General features: G+C 41.4%; 1 protein-coding gene across 1 annotated transcript in view; it reads right to left on the bottom strand.

Moving 5' to 3' along the window:
* Positions 1-22,233, bottom strand: part of PLOD2 (procollagen-lysine,2-oxoglutarate 5-dioxygenase 2) — a 294,168-nt gene that overhangs the window by 98,572 nt on the left and 173,363 nt on the right. Inside the window, exon 7 of the mRNA XM_086942510.1 lies at positions 17,436-17,534. Within this exon, the coding sequence (XP_086798636.1) occupies positions 17,436-17,534 (99 nt within the window). The remainder of the gene's footprint in view (positions 1-17,435; positions 17,535-22,233) is intronic.

Raw genomic sequence — 22,233 nt, 5'->3', positions numbered from 1 at the left:
CAGTTGAGTAAGACATGCCTTCAGGCTTAGAGTGTGTTTTCAAAAACTAGAGGATTTACTTTAATCCTTGATGACTTTAATACAGAGGTGTCCACGGCAGAACCACGAGGGTTGAGTGCACGTCGTATTTTTAGGATTACAACAGTAAACAATGTAAAATATTACCACTTGTATTGACTGAATGTTGGTTTATCTCAATTGTATAACCTGGCATGAATCAGACCATCATAGCTGACCGATAAGCCTCCCCATTTTAATTATGCACATTTGAATTGTCCATGTTGTTTCTCATATTGCAGCGTATATAAAGTCAGTTGTGTTACCCATTTCAAGGTTATTTGAAAACTACTGACAATAGTCACAGCAGGGTCGCCACATATTATTTACAAATTACGTGTTATCCACAGATGGTGAGTTACTGTCATACTGCGTGGTACCCAACATATGGCCTGCTAGCCAGTGCAAACTGAATTTATTTCAAGCTGCCATTTAGGAGGCCTTGGGTCGTGACTTATCCTCCCATACCAAGCAGCTAACCTAGGGTGCCTAAAAAAGGTTCCAGTACCACATATTGAAGTAAAAGGGCTAAAAGAATTAATGCTCGGTACTGACATTTGCAGTGATCTGTATATCATGAGTTTGAATCCAGCAAAGATGGACTCAATTACTCATCCTTGCGAGGTCGGTACAACTAGTAATACTCAAAGCCAATTTAATCAGCGACCCTGCACAATATAAATGCTGAATAATAACGAAATTGGCTTTTAGTAACATCACTTCTTTAACAATCCCACTGAGGTATAATAACCATTATTAACAGCACTTCGAAACGGCAGAATTGTGTTGATAAAAGCTGGAAAAGGTATATGGGATACTCCTATTCCATGGTCCTAATTTTACATGTGCTTATGACTTCTGGGGCAACAATTTAATTCAAAGTTTTTCAGATGTCATACCTTCGGTTTTAGCACAGACATTTACTTTTGATACACTCTGAACTCGGTTTCTTAATATCTTTTATCGATTACATTTCACCTTTGCTTTTAAGTATACAGTCATCTTTTACTTTAAATTTAAGTATTTTGTTGACACGACCCAATATGACGGCCACTTAAAAGCTTTTAGTATTGAAACTTGTATTTACATTAGTATTTTGCTGTTAGTTGCTACTTTTTTACTTTTCTCTGTGAACTGTCTTTATTTTGTTGCAATCATGGTTATCTTTGGTAAACACGTTTCATTGATGAGGCAAATAGACATGTTGTTAAAACAATCATATTTTTAAAACATGATTTTAAAATCCTTTTCTGCATTCTATTAATTGTGCTTGTTTCCAACTAACTTAGGGGTCGATTATGATGGCGGACGGGCCTGCGTCCGTCCGCCACCCCCGAGGTGGAGGGACCGTCCACAGGGGCAGCGGCGTTCCCTTCGTAGGAATTAGGATGTGACCGCCACCCCAGCCATCCTAATGTGGCGGGGGTCATTTCAGGGAGAATGGCGGATGGATTGCCCCCGCCAGCCCTGCGGAGGCAATCCGTCCGCCATCATAATCGACCCCTTAGTACGTGGTCAACGCATTTGTGCTCTTTTCACAATATGCAGTGCAGACAGGATGTTTGAAGTAATAGGTTCCTGTACCTTTCTACACTTATAATATTAGATGAAGCAAAGCCAGGCCCTCATAGGCTATACGTTGCTTATAGCCCTCCCAAGTAACTAGTTGGCTTCTTGCTCCCAAAACATAGTTAACAATGTTTTGCAGCGAACCGTTTTAGCAATAGGTTTTAGCACAAAGATGATCAGGACTATTCCTGCTAGACAGATACATTTATTTTCTGAAAAGATGATCAGGAACCTTTCACCTCTTCACTCCAAACCCTGGCTTTGAAGTTGTGTCCCACTGTCCCCATCCCCCATTGCCCTATTCATTAGGAAACTTACACAATATACAGTCTTTTGTTGTTTTATATCTACTGTATATTTTAATATATTGATTTATCAATATCAAATCCTGGGAGGGAGAAGCTAGGAACTTTAGTTACCCACTCTGCTTGCAAATGTAGCCAAAAGTATCAAAAGAAGTGGGAACAGGTATTGTTTGAGAATCACAATGAAAAACTTTATTATGAGAAACATTTTGAGATAAATTTCTTGGGACCCTCAGTAGTCAATTTCGATCAATGGTATGTTTCTGTTCGCCATCGACATACTAATAACCAGTAGCATCATCATTGGGTCCTTTTCCTCCACCAGGAGGCAGTCTTCTTACTTGGAAAGACTGTGTGGGATCCGAATTAACAAGAAAAAGAAAACAATTATCTAAAATTACCTCCTAACCAACACCGTTATGATTGAATAAATCATTTATAGGGGTAAGATTAAAAACAGGGAGAGGATGTGTACAGGGATATTTTAGGTGTCCATCACATCAAAATATACTGTTGATTTGCATGTTTCACACTTGTGCCCCAGCGGGTTAATGGCTTTCGTCAAGACCAATGGGATGAGTGGATCCCTTTTCTGTACCAGATAGGACACTATCCCCTTTGTAAGCATGGGACAAAGCAATGTTCTCCTCTTAGCCTTTAATCATTTGGCCCCATAGGTTGCAGGCGGGAGGCAGATTAACTGCCTTTCTTGCGGCACATGCTGTGCCTCCCCTCCTGAATATTCCCTGAGGGGTACAGACGATTAAAGGCTTGTTTCTTGTTGATTCTGAACCAACACAGTCTTTCCAAGTAATGAGATTGCCTCGTGGTAGAGGAAAAGGATCCAATGATGATGCTACCAGTACATCAATGGCAAACAAAAACATACCATTGACCTAAATTGACTGTTAAGGATACCAAGAATTTTTTTCTCCAAATTTTTCTCATAAAAAAAAACAAGCATTAACAATGCAATAGGTCTCGGGGGTAGGGGGTGGGCGTTGCACCACGGTGCTCATGACGGTTTCTGGCCGTCATGGGGAAAATGTATTCTTTATCTTGACACTAGCTCAGCCATTTTGTACTCTGTGGAAAAGTATGTCTGTTATCTTGCCATTTGCTCTGCCATTTTGCGCTTCACCCTTCATCACTGACCTTCTCTCTGTATCACAAACGCTCTGGGGCTACACTCTTGACTTGCCTCATTCCTGCAAGGACATACACACACTGTTCGTGCTCTGGCCTGACCACAAATTGACCAACACATGCTCAACCAGTCGGACAGGGAGTTTCCCAGATGCTTATCATCTTCACCATGTGCACTATGCCCTGCAGGGGCCCAACAACTACCATCTGCGGACTTATCAGATTGACCTCTATCTGTTGTATAAACATGCTTTTCACCTTTGCCCTGCAGGGGCACAACAGTGACCATCTGCTAACTTATCAGATTGATCTATAATTATGGTGTTCATTGTTTTACTGTACATGTCTCCCTTTGTATAATTATGGTGTTCATCGTTTACTGTACACATCCCCCCTTTTGCATAATCATGGTGTTCTTTCTTTACTGTAAACGCAGGGGTGGGGAAGAAGGGTATATAAGATGTGGAACCAAAGTGCTTGGCAGACTGCCTTCTCATGTGTGTCTGTTGTCGATGCTTTCTCTCTCATGAGATTGTAATAAATATCCTTTCTCTCCGTGCTCCAGTGTTGGTCTCAGTTTGTATTTCAGACCTGTGGACTATAGGGTGACCCTGCACCTTTGGGTGGTCCCCCAAAAGACCCCCAAATCCACAATCATGAGTCACGTAGGCATGTGCTCATGACGGCCTGGAGCCATCAGAACTCCGCCGACTGACTAATTCGCCCGCACGGGCAGGGAATTAATTGCGAATGGGCGGAGCGGCAATGTTCTGACGGCTCCAGGCCATCATGAGCACACGACTACCGTGACTCATGACGGCCTGGAGCAGAAGTGGTTAAAACTGATAAATAAAAGGCATTGTTATTTACAATGCCAATAGCCTAAATTGTAGCAAATGTGAGACCCATTGCATTGCAACTGCATACTATAAACATTTTTTAAAACTGTTAGGAAAGAGCGTGTCCTGCTTGCAACTGCAGGCAGGACAATCTATTTGAGAAAATAGTGCTCGGAGGCTGTAATTAAAGCTAACTGAGCAACAACACACATAACAGGGGGTGTCGCCATGGGAGGTTACAAAATGAGATAAGGCGGTACTAAGGAGGGACTACTAAGCCTTTTGACCAATAAACAGCTACAGTTTACAGTGGACAATAACACAAGCCAATGAAAAATGTGGTTGGAGAGTGGGCGGAGCTTCAAGTCCCTACCTGAATACAGCATGCCTCGCAGCGCATGCGCTGCTCAAGCTTGACCTAAAAAGTATGACGTGTGGTCAGAGTGTCAAGGACAAAGCACGACGGGGCGAGCAACACTCAAATGATAGTGACCCCAAGAACTTTGAAGGAATTTTTCACTAACGTAGTTTATACTGGTAAAGTACACCCACGTCCCACAGTGCAACATGTGTTTATCTAAAAAGCGGGCCAGGCTAAATGTGTTGCATTGAATACGGACTTCTGGGCAGCTATGATGGATACACATTCCCATAGATTATTGCTAATTAGTACGTGTGTAGCACCCAGTCTTTCAGTAATATGGCATTGCACCATCTTTTAACAGTCTGAGGCAGTGGATAATGTGGGGAGGGAGCACAGGGGCGGTTGCTCTGGGCGCAAACTTCTTGAAGGCATTTTTAGGGGTGCAAAATTCTTTGGGGCACTTTTAGGTGCGCAAAATTGTAAAAGAAAAGTGGAAGGATGATGGCCTTGACTCGGGCGCTCACAACCCACGCTACACCACTGGTCTCAGTTATGACTTTCCATATTACCAGTGAATACCGGAGCTGGGTGCACTGAGCTCTCAGGATTTCAGGTCCCTGCCAAGTAGTTTATTCAGGCCGTGTTTTCCTGGTATTCGAATACAGGCCGTCCTAAATTTGTAATGGGAGATGCAGTTCCACGTGTTCCCGAATGCCAAGAAAAATAATAAACACAATTCGGAAATCAACTCGTGGATGTGGGAAACTTGAAAACTCTAGATGCCGTCGACATGCAAAAACGTGTTCCATGCGATATTATTATTGTACTTAGCAATTAATGGCAAATCGCACTAGTTTCCCAGGTCCACGCCAGGTGAGTGGCTCACCTAGTCAAGTATTTTATTTTATTTGCTTTTTAGATTTTGTAGCTCTCTCTTATCTCAAGATAAAATCAGGACATCAAATCCTTGAATGTACAGAGCAGGCTTGGAGTGGGTGGCATACTTGTGCATGAATGAGGGGAGAGGAGATGAGATGTGGCGTTTACCCAGAGCTGCGGACTGTGGGACAAGAGACAGGTTTCGAGTCTTGGCTCCAAAAACCTGTGATTCTGGACTAATCACTTGATTTCCCCAGACCTAAAAAACACACATAATGCAACCTTGCCTAATGTGCCTGGTGCTCGGTTAAAGTTTTCTGATACCTGGGTACGAGTTTGTGTTATATAAAACTGCAACAAAAAAAAATACTGCCACCTTTTAGAGCTCTATAAGTGAGCCAGTAACGCTTCATAAAACAGTTTCGCTATTCTTTGTTGAGGTGGCTCACGCTCACCTCTGATATTACAGCGGTACAATGAAATAGCAGGGTTTATCTGGACCCAGCACAGGAAATCCCTCTTCACATACCAAAGACTGCGACCTGCGCTGCCTGCGGTGTTCAGGGTCAGGGCTGGAGAACCTGTTTGTGAGTTACCGAGGGCGGGTGGCGTGAGGAGGAAATCTTTGGCATTCATGGGTGTAATCGCCAAACAGATGATTAATAGAGCGGGAGAACTACAATTTATATATTATTACCCAATCCGTGCTTATGCATAATATTCTTTCAGAACTGAGGAGGTTTAGTGGCATGCCTCTGGCCCTTGAGGATTAAAAGAAATGTCAAAAGGATTGTAAAGATTTGCTATGTGACAGTAGACGAGCTTTGGGTAAATGCGTCCCAACAGAAAGCCGCACACCACGTGATGGCCAGATGGACCAACTGCAAGGCAATGCATGGGAAAGCGACGGGGTGGGAGTCCAATCACAACAAGACCTGTGCCGGATTTCAGCCAGGAGACACTCACCCACGTATCCTTGGTCCATTTTCTTTTAATTTCCCCGCTTCCTCACAAATTCCAAATGCCCAGGAAGCAACTGTCTCTGCTACGCTGGCGCGCTGCATGTAGCACTACCGCTGGCTCGTCAGCGAATTTTCAAACAAAGTACACGCACAATGGGAAAGGACAACGGGAAGGGGGCGAGGGGATGGAGAACACGGCCAACGGTAGTGGGGCAGGAACGAAGGGAACAGGAACATGAAGAACAGGAAGGGGGCGAGGGATAACGTGCATTTCCATTGCCAGGACACACCAAGATGCAAAATGGCATTGGGCTGTCCACAGTCCCTACAGACTACAGACACGTGCATGCTGTTGGTTGCTATAGACACATGGCAAGAGCAGCCATGTTTGTCCATGTAGACGCTCGCATACAAGCCCTCCTCTGAATTGATTCCAAAAGGTGCTCTCCATGGTGAGGGCTGCGCATGCGCTGCTTTTGCCAGGCGAGATCTAATCATTGCGCTCCTCTAATGATACCTGATCCTACTCCTTTTGATACTTTTGGCTTTATTTAAATATATGTTCAAAGGACTATTGCAAGCTTAAGCATCCACTAGACATGGGGATACTGTGGGCCATTAGTACTGCACACACAACTGTCCCTTTATAACATTTTCGGTATGCCTGGCCACAAGTAGCCTCCTACCAGTACAACAATCACTGGTAAAAGTATATCACAAGACGTGTTTGAGAAGATATTGATCACAGGGACAGCATAGTTCTTTATTAAATCAGAAACTAAACTAGCCTATAGTCTAAGAAACAAAAAGTACAAACTCAGTGGAAGAAAAACCTGATATAAAGTGATATTTTGATTGTGATTAAAAACAAAGGAAATTCACAAGCTGAACGCAACTAAATAACCCTAAATTGTCCAAATCATTGGAAAGGATCTCATGCATAACACCAGAGATGACATCACGAAAAACATAATTAGTGACATGAATGGTGACATCACATACGACCTCACCAAAGTCAATGCTGATGATGAAGGCCTTTACTACATATTACCAGATTCCCCTGTCTGCAACACAGTTAGGTAATATCCACTAGTCACACCTGGTGTGCCCTATGCTCCTCCCTGTTTGTAGTAAGCCTAGGCAAACTGCTAGCTGTTATGCTATTGATCCCTGTAAGTTGTGTATGCAGGAGATGACACAACGCTATGGCTTGTGCTTGTTAATTAAAGGGCAGGGCAAGCATGCTCTATACCCTTGGCACAGTGCGTAACCAAAAGCTACTCATTGTTTGCACTGCAGTGAGATGTGTTTTATGCTCTTGCATTTAATAACACTATGACCCGTCATTTGACATGCATTTTGCCTGCAGGCCACCTATCCCACAGTATGGTGCAGAGATAGGGCCAGGCCAAAGAACAAAAGCCATGCATAGACTGTTGTAAATGCAGATGTACCCTATCACTTTCATTAAATGGAAATGGGACAGCTGAAGGCCATGGTTCATGCACACCAAACAAAGAGCTTGACTGCAGGCTTATAAGTAGCAGACGGTAGGCAACGCAAGACCCAAGCCAATCTCCTTAGGCATGAGCAGTCCTATGTGAATCACCAATGATATAACTGGTGAGGTTAAAATTAATCTCATCAATGAGTAATCGATGATCCATTGTGAAATAATCTGGGTCACATGTGAGGTCATGAGCAGTGCATTGGGAAGTGCTTGTGGCTGTGTAACTGGTGAGCAGTCAAAACATCGATTTTTTGATATCGACCTACATTAATATCGAGTTTTTAATATCATAGGGACAGAATATCGAAGTCAAGAATATCGTTGACCAGAATATCGACCCCAAGGTAAGTAATATCGTTTTATTTAATATCTAAGTAAGTAATATCGAAGTCAGTAATATCGTAAGCAAAAATATTGTTGTTAACAATATCCATTTTTTTAGTGTCATGTATTTTAGTATGTATTTTATATGTATGTTAAATATTTATTTCATGTATTTTCATAATTTTTAGAATAAATGTTCAGAAATTAGTAATTTTGTTAAAGTAAATTTTGCGTTTAAGTATCAGAGCGGGTTGTGGCTTTATAGGGGAATAGGGTGGGAAGTAACTTAATTATAATTAATTAATTAATATGTTTTAATTATTGGTATTGATTATTAATTAATTATTAATTAATTGGTAATTTATTTGGATTAATTAGTTAATTATCTGAATTATATTTAATGTATTCATTTTTATTTATTGTTATTGTTAATATATTATTAATTAATAATTAATTGGTGATTAATGTTTATTAAGTAATTAATTGATAATTAAATGAATGAGGTGATTTTATGTGTGTAGTGGGTTGAGGGTTTATAGGGAAATAGGGTGGGAAGTAATTACATTAAATAAATGAATGACATAGTTTTATGTATTGGTATTTATTATTAATTAATTGTTAATGAATTATTAATTGGTCATTCATTTTTATTAATCAGTTAATTATATTAATTATAATTGATGTATTGTTATTGTTAATTTATTGTTCATTAATATTTAATTGTGATTAAATATTATGTGGCAATTATTAGTTATTAATTAGTTAATTTATAATTATATTAATTATACTTCATTTATTATTAATTGTTATTAATTGAATAATTGATAGTTAAATTAATTGTGTTTTTTGTATGTGTTGTGTGTTGTGAGTTAAAGGGGGAATAGTATGGGATGTAATTTAATGTTTTTTAAATAAATAATAATTTTAATTTATTATTATTTATTAATAATTTTTAAAATAAATTAATTACCATGTTATTTTTTTATTATTATTATTCAATTGATAAGTATGTTAATTTAACCCCTACACTATCCAACGCTTTCCCTACTGTTGCACTCTCTGGAGTTGGAATAGTAATTTTTACCCCTATGCTATCCAACACTTTCCCTACTGTTACACTCATTGGAGTGGGAATAGTAAATTTTACCCCTACGCTATCCAACGCTTTCCCTACTGTGGCACTCAATGGAGTGGGAATAGTAATTTTTACCCCAAATCTATTTAATGCTTTCCCTACTGGTGCACTCACTGGAGTGGGAATAGTAGTTGTTACCCCTACGCTATCCGCTTTCCCTACTGTTGCACTCACTGGAGTGGGAATAGTAATTTTTACCCCTACGCTATCCAACTTTTTCCCTACTGTAGAACTCACTGGAGTGGGAATAGTAATTTTTATCCCTACGCTATCCAACGCTTTAACTACTGTTGCACTCATTGGAGTTAGAATAGTAATTTTTAACCCTTCACTAGTCAACGCTTTCCCTAATGTTGCAGTATTTGGAGTAAGTATATATATATAAATTTACAAGTAGATGCTTAATTAATTTTAAAATTATAGGTATTGGTTATTATTTTTTAAATATTTTTCAATATTTATATCTATAATTTATTTTAATTATATGTAATATTTATTTATTTTTACATTATTATTAAAACATTTTTAAAAATTATATTTTTAACATCGATATTTTTGACAACAATATTTTTTTCCGATATTTTTGTACTGACCTTTATGTAGATAGTACTTCGATAGTTTTGTCTTCGATATTTCTGTCTCGATATTTTTGTAGGTCGATTTTCTGTCTGTCGATATTTTGTCAGACATTAGTGTAACTAGCCAATTCCTGGAAAATGTATCTCAGATTTATCTTTCCAAATACTCACTATCACTCAATAGTGCCATTAAGATTTCATTACATATTCCATAGGCAATTACAAACTAGAGGTGGAAAAGCCATTCAATTAACAAGGAGAACTGGGCAGAGCTGAGCCAAGGTGTGGCATGGCACTAAGAGCATGTGCATAAGCCGAGCATTGAAAATATTTAGCATGTAAATCTTTTAACAAAGGTGATGTAAAGATATCGACAAAGTCTCTTCAGATTTCAAAAAGTATTTTTATTTACCATGTGGAAGCGTTACACCTTAGATCATCAGATTATATCACCATACTGAGAGATATTCATAAAAAGAAATGGTTTTAAAACATGAACTTAGAAACCTTCCTGATGACGACAATGCAATTAGTAAACTAAGATGCAAGTTGATCGTCACGTATACCCTAAATGTGCCCTACAGTTAAGGCTCAGGTACTTATTATAAGTGGTTGTCTAGTTTCCATAAAACCCCCCTGAAACTGACTGTCTGTAGCTGTCCAATCCATAAGATTTTAAGGGTGTAACTCTTCGTGCTTTTTAATACTGTTTTTTATGAATCATGTTTTATAATAATGTTATGTGGAATTCCTTGGAATTCCAAATCATAATAAAATGAATTGAATTGAATTGAATTGTCCAATCCATGCAGATTCTACTTTTCCTCTTGAATACATAGGTCACCTCAGCAGCTCAGATCTCGGTAGCATTCATGGCTTCTCCTCCTACTAATCATCAAATCTTGACCTTTTTGCCCTTCAAAAGCCCGAAAAAAATATGATCCATACCCTTACCCACTCTTACATTGATGAATTTAATTAGTTATTTTTGAGTTTAAGTATCTTTGTCTATTCCGGTAGAACATTCAGAATGCGTCGGCATATGTGCTAGAAGAGCTAAAATGCAGGCATGTTAGAAGCCATTAGAAGGCCAGGGGTTACATCTTTTTGTGGGTCTCTCTTTGGTTTTGGATCCAAGGAGCGTCTCGTAATTAAGAAAGCATTTAACCTTAGGGAGATAAAACACAATATTTGGATTCGCAAGGGCATAGATACTCACAAACATTTTCAGAGGGGCCGCAAAGTATGGTCTGTAGTAAGCCCAAGGGTCGCAATGATGCTAGCAGGATGGGAGTGGGGCTTTGTGGATAGTTAAATGTTGCAGGATACTTTAATCGATTATTTTCCTTTACTTCACTTGGCTTGTAAATAAAAGCTTCCCCATGTATTTAATATCTTTCTGAATGTTAGTGCTCTCTGAAGTCAACAGCAGCCCAGTGCTGCTGTCAATCCAGGGGCCACAGGTGAATGTCAGGAGTGCTGCAGGCGTTCCCTGGGCCGTACTTTGAGTTTCAGTGCTGTTTTAGATGCTTCAGGAATTAACAGGTCAGGCCTTCCATTTTATTATTTAAACTATATATTATTGGACTATGGGCCCCAAACTGACAGGGGTCTGTGGCCAAGACACACAGCTGCACTTTCCTTGCCAAACCACTGTTAAAATGCTATGAATCTGTTTCAGGACAACTGCATTTCGTTAATTGGTTTCCAATATACAAAGTAATTGTTTTCACTGAGTTGCGTCATACTTTCAAGGCATTCTTGACTCTGGCACTATGCTTCTCTGGCCACAATTCCAAAAGCACTGCCAATGCCAGGCCCTACAGTCAGCAACATCAGGCTACTAGTGGGGCTCAAAATACAAAAGTTTGTAGGTTTTGTCTTTTCATTTTACAGCAGTAATAAGCTCTGGCACCAGGAGACCCATTAGGCTGCCAGTTTGCACTTTGAAGTATTCAAATCAAATTAATCAAACTAAATCGATTCTCCAAAAATCTTGTAATTTGTTGTCATAGGTTCACAGATAAAACACTTTAGCCTGCATCCGTATTTACTCATCCATCAAGCTAAAAACACCCTGTTCAGTGAGTATTCATACAGCATGACCAGAGATCTAATATAGAAAGCTCTTTTCAGCTGACTTTTGGGTTACTTACGGGCATAATAATGTGGACATCGGTAAAGATAGCCAGTAGAAAACCCACACCGGTAAGTACCTAGGACACCTGTAACTGAGCCACTGAAGGTATGAACTCTAAAAACCGTAAACAAGCTATATTCCTGGATGACAAATAAATATTCTCTATTCACACTGCTAAAATAGTATGGGAACCTCATATTCGGATTGAACAACTGGCAATCAGTAGGAGACTTGCTGTCAGTCACTAAAAAAAAAACACACTCAGGAAATAGTTACCTGAAACACTTTTTAGATCTGGCTTACACATTCGTTGAATCATCAGTTTCATGTACTAAAAATCAATCATAGAAATGCATACAAATAGACTTATATAGACTTATGTAGGGGATTTGCATCAGCCCTCTTCATTCACTGATATTTTTAACAGTCACATTTTGCTCCCTCTTAAGAATACATGTGGCACCGGGTCGGTCCATTTCAGCCATTGACTATCTTGCACGCAAGGTGACTGCATTTTTCCTAACAACAGGTGCACACCCAGTTAAAATAGGACACTTAGGCCCCCATTAGGATGGCGGGCGGACTTTGCCCGCCAGCCATCCCTGTGGAAAACGGGACCGCCCGCCATCCCTGTGGAAAACGGGGCCGCCCGTGACCCGAGCGGCGGTCCCGCAATGCCTATTATGATGCGCCCGCCACACTGGCGGGCTCATCATGCATTTATAACATTGCGGCGGGCGGTGTTTACACCAGCACCCGCCGCAATGTTAGAAATGCATGGCATGGATTTGCATACATAAAGCGGCAGGCACTGCGCGGTGCCTGCCGCATTGTGTATGCAAATGCAGGGGGGTACCACAGGTATCCCCCATGTGCACCCTCCTCCTCGTCCTTCACCAGCAAAGACCGCATGCCTTTCCGTTGCCGCCACGGAAAGCCATCTCCAGAAGCTCATCATAATATAGCTGACGGTGTCCGATAGACACCTCCAGTCATATGAACTATTTTCCGCCCCGGCCGCAAGGCGACAGGGGCGGAAAAGCGGCGGACGGTGTTTCCGTCCGCCGCGGTCCCCCCGCCATTGTAATATGGCGGGGGGGAAATAGGTGGCGGGTGGGCGAGGATGTCGGGCGGATCGCCACCGCCCGCATGGCGGTGGCGATCCGCCCCGACATCCTAATGGGCCCCTTAATTTCTAGGGCTAGTGGATCAATACTTTATTGTGCCACTGTATTTTTTCTCTCCATTTATTATCCTTTAGTCATCCGTGTGTGCCTAAACTATGTCTTCAGGTTACAGTAATTCAAATGCGATGGTATGTTTTCTTTGTGCCTATAAGAATCATATTTTCCTGTGCTGTGCATTAAATCTATTAAGGGTTTCAATAACTGTTCTTATTACACTTACCTGTTGGGAAGCCACCACACTCTTCTACCGCATTTAGGCACCAGCGTTTTCTCTTTTTTCCTCTTTTTATTTTTGTAGCATATACTTGCAATAAAACTTAAGGAAAATCTATCTTTGCAATAGCTTGCTAAGGCAGACATACTTGCTTTGCCAATGCTTATTCAATATGAGTGCAGACTCCAACATTTAAAACAGATGACGTCTCAGAGGAACTAGAGTATTCCTATTAATGCTAGTTAATCACAAATGCATAACTTCATCATGTAGTTTATTTTTTAAACAAGTGAGAGCAAAACAAAATGTTTGGTTTGGTAGAAAGCTTTTTAGCTTTGTTAATGCTTGTTTTGTCTCGTCATAGTATTTGCAAAACGATATTTTAGGGGATGGTGCTGGGGCGTCGTCAATCTAAAAAAAACATTGGATAATAGCAGAAATATTTTTGGGTCTCAAAAAGAAAACATTACCTCAGTAGTCCCTGGCAGTTAAGATAATTAATTTGTTTGTGGACGTAAAAAAAGGGCAGAATGTTGTCACTCACAGTGAAGCTAGCCAATGGCTCAGTTGGCCTGACCCACTGCCCTTTGCTGCATGCTGTAGTGGGCGAAATGTGAAAGGCGCAATAAAAAACCAATGGGCAAAGAGGGCTGGCTGAAATGCCCTATAAATAAATATATCATACATACAATTTTAGAAAAATCCAAAGTACTACCTTGATTCAGACCCAAGAAGCACCTTTATTGATTAATTTAACTGCTATTGAAATTTTTACTTTGTCCATGCTTACAGTGTAATGGAAACTTATGAAATACTGGCTTAGATTCTGGCAACAGTTTGTCACTGGCTGCTTTAACTACCATTACTGAAGGGAAATGCCTTGGAAGATTAATTTGACATGAGAATAAGTGATATCAGATGTGTCTTTTGCACTGTGTGGTAACAGATCTGAACTACAGCACATATTCGCACTAGATAAACACAATGGAAATAAGCATTGGCAAAGTCAAGGCATCTGGGTTCAATGTGCTTTATTTATTTATGCATTTATAAAGTTTTATATAGCGCAAGCTTGCAAACACCATTTGCACATGCCTCTGCTTTCTTATTACAGTTAATGTGTGACTAATCACGTGTAAAAATGAAATGATGTAGCTCTTCGACAATTATAGCATCACAATGCCTACTGCCAGAGCTGGAAAACCAAGTTGAAAGCAAGGGCATAATTACAGCTGCTGTTTAGACTGCCAAAATGTGATTTGTTTTTCTAAAATCAACAATGATCAGAAAATAAAAAGATATTGATAGTGGCCTATTTATTTTTTGCACAATTCAAGTGATTACAGGACACCTAATTACTACAGATTTAAGAATATGACAGCTACCACACTTGGATTACCAGATCACAAGATCCGGCTTTTCCAGAATTAAAGATAATGGCATGGGCGCATCCTTCTGTCCCATGATATAATGATGACTTAAGAGGCGCTAAGCGTCTGTATTACAAAATAATAATAAGAGTGGCTAAATATGAATACATCGCTAATGAAATTTCAGAGGCCCGCAATTTAACACCAAAGAAAAGCGAAGGCCAACTTGAGGAACATACTGGCATTATTATACAATGAATCTGGCAACACAGTCTTTTCTGACGAGTTTCGGCACTCAAATGGCCTTGATCACAGGTGAGCAACATCATGGAGTATTTTTTCCATTTAAATCATAGTGACCACGTGACTTCTGGTAAATCCTTCAATAACCAAAATGCACCAACAATGTCCGTGCACTTTAAAACATGGAACGTGACCGAGTGAATTGAGAAATTTAACAGTCACATTTCTTTTTTAATATAATATGCCAGCATTGCTTGTTTTTGGCAAAATAATTCTTTAAAAATGCGGTCAGTCCGAACTGGTAGGAAGAAAAAGAAATGTGACTGTTAAATTTATAAATGTATTGTTTCCGTCGGTACAAAGATGGAATTTTTAAATGCTTGTGATTTTTGGCAAACACATGTTTTGGGGACAGATTGAAAAAGGCTGATAAAGGCTGAAACGTGTCTCTGGACTGCACACTGCTATACATTTTGAATAAATTCACAACCCAATCTGACTCCGAGTGACAGGACTCTTTTTTGTTGAAAAGGAGGTGTGTATGCGTGTGTGTGTGTATATATATATATTTGCAGACAAAACAAAGGGTTCAGGGACGTTAGTTAGGCTGAAATTACACTCGTACAAAACTAGAGAAATGCAGCATTTATAATTAGCTGAGATAATCATAACTCATCCCCCTGCAATGCACTACTTATGATCTTCCATTTTAGATCACTCATGACATGTTCTGTGACATCACTGATGACATCAATGATGACATCTCCAATGACATCACTGATAACATCATCCAGTGCCTGTGAGTGTTTTTAAAAAGTTGACCCAGGAAACTTTATTTGCCTTGGGCCAATTTGCTCCCGTGGGAGTCAGATTTCCACTGGAACTAGCCTTCTGATTGGCTGTAACCAACATGAGGAAAATGTTGCTAGAAACCATTAAAGGATGCGGGCCATAGTCCTCTACCCAGCGCAGGTAAAAAAAACATAAGGGGTTAGGTTAGGATATCCTGATTCCCTATGTCACATGAAGGGACCCAAAGGGACTGCCGCCCTGGGGCCAATAGTCCCCCAAAAATCTGCAAATAATATCATGATTCTGTGGGACTCCCGCAGGATAGTATAAATAAAAAATGTTGTCCATGGGTGCTTTGTTGTATTAATGGGAGGAATCGCGCCCCCCCCCCCTCCCCTAGCCTTTAGAGGCTCTAAAGAGCACACCCCAGGACCGAAATTCTTGTATATATGGAGGGGGTGGGACTTTGTCACCCTCGTCTTGCTATCACAGGCCCCGGAGAGCCAACCCTGAGATAAAACGTACATTCCCGAAATGCACTGGCAGAACATTCCAGATTGGGAAAACATTGCCCTAGAAAATCTGTGCAGGGTGATCTTCTTGAATATCTATGGTCACAGACTAAGCACATGTGCAGTACAGGACAAAAATGTAAATATTATTAAAATGCTCCATGTTGACACAAGGTCAGAACATTATGAATGTGGCTGCATAACACTGTGCCACCTTCGAATATTTTGTGTACATCTATACATATATTAACTCATATGTATACTAAATGCAACTGTAGAGACCCTAAAGCAAAGTAACACTATCATGTTTGAATGTATATGAGGAATGTCCTTGTGTTGACTTATTATACATGCCTTCCAAGTAGTGTCAGCGGGAAAAAAACAATATTCTAACCTTTTGTTTTCTTCTCTGCATGACAATTTTCCATTGGGTTGAGTTTCTGGCTTTGCTGTGGTTCAGCAGCTGCTGCTTTGCAAACTAAATTGTTCATTTTATGCTGGAACCAGTGGGTGGGGAGATTGGCTTAGCTTGAAAGCAGGTCAAGAGCAGCTTTCACTGTAATAGTGTACGTTATTTTCTCTGATCCAGCTATGGTATACGGAATGGTGCACAGTGAAAAGAATAACACGCTAGAGTATTTTGGAGCAGTGCATGAGATGCAGGGCATCAAAACACAGTGCATTGATCTTACAAACTCAAGATCTGATTTTGACCACCCCAACAGTCCCAAAGAAAGGTAGCTCTGCATATGAAATAGTTCTGAACAATTAACCTCGGTGCTTTGAATGGTAACCATTTTATTTTTGATCAATATAAATGATTCTCATGAAATATATTTGATTCCAAAAGTAATGCTCTCAGCGCACAGACATTTAAAAAATAAGAGTAAGGTTGTTATAGCTGCTACCCCACTAAAATGTATGTCTACGTTATATGTGAATCTAAAGTAGTTTACAAGTTGAGGATACAAAATGTTCATCTTTTTATTAAATGTTTAATTTTGTACATCGGTATGTTGAATTCCCCCATAATTGTACTTTGGAATGTGGAATAAAGTAATTACAGATTCAAAATTAGCACGCCTGTGTCTGTTTCACATACATATGTATCTAGTTAATTCCACCATTTGAGTTGGTCACACAGTACGAGTGGACATTCTAGAAGTAATGAGTAAAAGTTCAAATTGATTTTATAAATGTTTAACAGATGTAGCCTGGAATGAATAACATGCAATACATATGAATAATATCAGGAAGGAATGCATAACCCCATATGTACCGATTATGAATATCATACATACATACTTACATTTGCTGATAGGTCAAGAAGGTCAAATTCGCAAACCCCACATCCAGCTTCTTGCGTCCATGCATTAGGAATGTAATTTCCAAAATAGTTGAGCTTTATCTATTCAACGAGAAAGAAATGTATTTTATTAATTAACACTGCAAGTCTGTGTCATTAAAATCCTTACACAAAATATTTACACACAATTCTCCTGGACTCTGCTCAGGACCACTGGGTTCTGTTCAAGACATACCCCTCTTTGGAAGCCTCTCATCCCTCTTTGATCAATTACGCCCACCCTCCTCCTCTTTGAAAAGGCTCCCTTGAGCTAATGAGCTGACAAGCTCTGGTTGATGTACCTGCGCCCAGCAAGTGCTACAGAGACCTGAGAAGAAATTTGGGCAGCATTTCCAGCACCCCCAAAAAGAATGAATTGCTCTCTGAAGAAGGACAACAATCCTGAAACACTTGTCTAGAGATACACAGCACTGGCAGCACCAACAAGGGTGAAAAACTAAAGCCTGACACTGAAGTAAGTGTTATCATGCACTGCATTTACTATGATGCATCGGGGCAAACTGAGTGCTGGGATGTGAGGCAGTGTGCGCCCACCCTACTCCAATTATGCCTTTGCAAGCTGTGTTTTGACCTTTTATACCAAAAGTTCAGAAATATTCCTCTTGTCCTCATTTGAGCATTGTCTTCACCATCATCTCTCAAACTGCCATCTTAATGTTAGACTGTGGATGTGTTCATTATCTAGCCATCTGATCTCCTCAAAAAGCACAATCTTTTTCTTGACGACCTTATTCCTGCCATATCTCACCTCTCACTTCTCTCTATGGACTCTCAATAACATCTTTGACTTATCTCTCTCCTATTTACTTCCCTGCCTTGCATTGGTCACTTGGATATGTTTATTCTTTTTTAAAATCTACCCCTTTATTCGCTTCTCTTTTACATAATGTACTTTATTCTCCAATTGTGTCTTGACATAGATTTCTTAGGGGCATATTATCAACAAGCATTTACAATGCAATGGTCTAGTCTTTGTTAAAGTTAGAGCTATTGGCATTGCTCATGACATTATTTTTGTTTTTAAAACATATAAATAAATGGCATTGTCATTTACAATGCCAATAGCTTAATCTCTCACAAATGCGAGACCTATTGCATTTGCATCCACACACACACAGAGCGCCACACACACACACACACACACAGAGCGCCACACACACACACACACACACCGCCACACAGACACACAGAGCGCCACACACACACACACAGAGCGGCACACACACACATAGCGCCACACACACACACACAGAGCGCCACACACACACACAGAGCGCCACACACACAGAGCTCCACACAGAGCGCCACACACACAGCACCACACACACAGAGCGCCACACACAGAGCGCCCACACACACAGCACCACATACACAGAGCCACACAAACATACACAGAGCCACACACACATACACAGAGCCACACACACATACACAGAGCCACACACACATACACAGAGCCATGCACACATACACAGAGCCACGCACACATACACAGAACCACACACACATACACAGAGCCACATACCCAGAGCATAATTCCAAGAGCCAGCAAAGGCTCGAAGCATAGGAACCAGGGAAGTTGTCACCCCAGGCAAGCCATGTCCGTGAGGGTGAGTGAGTGAGGGTGAGTGAGGGTGTGTGAGGGTGTGTGAAGGTGTGTGAGGGTGAGTGAAGGTGAGTGAGGGTGGGTGAGGGTGGGTGAGGGTGGGTGGGTGAGGGTGTGAGAGAGTGTGAGGGTGTGTGAGGGTGGGAGGGGGGTGTGAAGGTATGTGAGGGTGAGAGGGTGTGTGAGGGTGAGAAGGGGTGTGTGAGGGTGAGAGGGGGTGTGTGAGGGGGTGTGAGGGTGTGTGAGGGTGAGTGAGGGTGAGTGAGGGTGTGTGAGGGTGAGAGAGGGTGAGAGGGTGAGTGAGGGTAAGAGGGTGAGGGTGAGAAGGGGTGTGAGGGTGAGAGGGGGTGTGAGGGTTAGAGGGTGGGTGAGGGTGAGAGGATGAGGTGGAGAGGGTGTGAGAGGGTGAACCATCTGCTCTCGGACCACATTAACACCTCAACAGTCCAGCTACCCCCTGCCTATGCTGCCTACCTAGCTGGGGCACAACCGCATGGCCCTCGAGCTTTTCACACACCCCCTTGCCAGACAGGGCGAACATCAATCGCGGGGGGGTGCTCCGCTGCAGCCCGCAGCTCACCCCCCCCCCCTTGCAACCAGAGGCGGGGAGGGGAGACGAGAGACTCCACAGTGGGAATTCGCCCAGGCCCATAAATTTGAGTGCCTCCCGCCCCCAACTGTCTGGCCGAGCATGGCCCTGGAGGTAAAATTCACGCTGCCAGGGTTTATCTCCGGTCCCGGTGCGGGCAACAAGGGGGGGGGGGCAAATGTCCATAATATCTCCTAATTGGCGGTGACTGGAGAAATTAAATAAGGCAAGAACAAGAGGGAGTGAAGAAGTCACGATGAGCCAGATGCGGCCTTCAGAGCATCCAGTCCACCTATGATAGGGGCGCCGCTGCCACGCCCCGCAGATCCACGCCCCGCATATCCACGCCACCGCCCTAGACTCAGAATAGATCTCGTCCCCTCGGTGGTGCAACCGCAGTCGTGAAGAGCGCGCCGGCACATCTGCGCCTCTCAGCTCCCAGGCGCTGCCTGGGGTTGTGAGGGGCCCGGGAGCCAGCGCGGCAGCAATTGATGCACCAATGGAAATACTGTAACACCTGGGACCAGATGAGAAATGTCACAAAACCAGGCACTGTCACCAGGAAAGAAATGCCACATCATTCAGCTGCGCTCAGCTATGTAAAGAAGCAATGGGAAACAGACAAAGCTGCGACGATCAATAATGTATGCCACCGATCGCAGATGCCACTACAGCCTGGCACAAACAAGAGGTGAGGAAAGGAATCAAAGGTCGCAAACAAAGCCAAGTAGACACAAAAGGACACTCGCACTAAAAAGTAACGAGCGTTACAGAACTGACTAACAAGGCCTAACATTGACAGACAGCAACAGAGACAAACCACTCAACAACACATGAACAGGCACGCAAAAAAATGATGCTGGGCAACATGTATAACAGAAACAGGTTAGCAAAATAAATAACATGGCAAAACAAAAGTTTGCTCACACAGGCCCTGATTACGAGTTGCACAGTATGTATGCAAACTCCGCATGCTAAGTTAACGTTTGTTAAAAATAGATGGAGTGTGCCTGACAACACCATCTTTCTCCGAGGTGAAGCAGAAATGCCTCGGAGAAATGCAGCGTCATTTTCGGATTCGGGGGCTGTGTTTTTCTTTCTCTCAAGGTCAGCCCACGCAGGCCGAGACCTAAAAACGAGCGATAAATATCGCTAAACGCATCTAGCGCATTTTTCAACATAGCTGTATATCGCTGGATCACATTGCCATGTTGGCGTTGTATTTGCAAGGATTTGCTAACAGGCTATGTGAAACACGGCGATATACGGCGATTGACATCAATATCGCATAAAAACCAGCGATGTTAGAACAGCGCTAAAGAAAATGTTGATAATAGAGAGAAGTGGATGTTACTTTACAATCCACCTTCCATTGTGTACATGGATAAGTCAAGAATTTAGCAGACGTTACTATTAGGCGATATCCATGGTTAGCGCAGATTTTTACATCGATACGTTGTTTCAAGGCCGGCTTGTAAATACCTCGTTGTGCGGTTACCGATAATTTTCCAGTTATTTCCTAAAGGTACGCCTACTTTGCATCTCATTAGCGAAGCAAAGTACGGCGTTTGAAAAATGGCTGCTAACATGCGCTAATGCATGTTAGCGCTGCGTTGTTAATAGGGCGATGTTAATTTCGCCGCTTTTTTGGCTTTTAAAGCCAAAAAAAGCTGCTAAATGGGCCTTGATATTATGCCCCTTACTTTTTCCATTAGTCTATCTTAGTCACTCCCTGTATTTCAAAGGATTCCGAAAGCTTCTCTTTGCTATTACAACAATCTTTTCTGTTCACTTAACAGCCACTATTCCTTCCATATTTTGATGTTTTGTAGAGGCATTACTTTTTTTCGTGTTACATTTTTACATAACCGACACAGCAGCAGGAGCTGAGCGTCTGGGACAGCGCTGCTATCAAAGACACATGTCGCAAATGAACCGAATTTCACATAATAAAATGGGACACATCGAAACATAAATTATTGTGAAACACTGTGCTTCCTGTTATGGTTCAAAGGATTATCCAGACTAATGTTTTCACCCAACAACAGAGGAAAACCACCATACGTTTTAAAAGTGATTCCCTGACCCACCAGAAACTTACAAATTGTGGAAATCAAAAATATTGTGAATTTTACTTATTTTTCGGTATAATTTTAATTTATTTGCTCACTCTTGAAAACTAAATTCAATTTGGTTTTTGGACTCATGCCTTGGTCCTAGCTTTAGGGTTCACAGGAATGTAAATATTGATGAATGACAACGTAATAACGCAGATAATAATTATTTAACGTACAAGGGTTACTGTTTTAGGATGAGAAAGAGACAGATCTAGCGATCGCTTAGAAAGAAAGTGCAAAACCTATGATTATTGAGCTGCCTAGTTTTCACCCCAGCTGGTTTACAGAAATGTCCACAGAGGATGTTAGTGCCCACCTTTTGTCTCTCAGATCAATTTCAGGTTAGGGAAGTAGCTGGAGCGAGTTGCACAGCTTATTTTGTTAATACTAGGGTCTGAGCACAATGTCAAGGGGTGTTCTCCCATTCCA

Source organism: Lissotriton vulgaris, chromosome 11 (genome assembly GCF_964263255.1).
Source record: "Lissotriton vulgaris chromosome 11, aLisVul1.2, whole genome shotgun sequence".
Lineage (NCBI taxonomy): Eukaryota > Metazoa > Chordata > Amphibia > Caudata > Salamandridae > Lissotriton > Lissotriton vulgaris.
The sequence above is the reverse complement of the archived record's forward strand: the minus strand, read 5'-3'. Positions and strand labels throughout refer to the sequence as shown.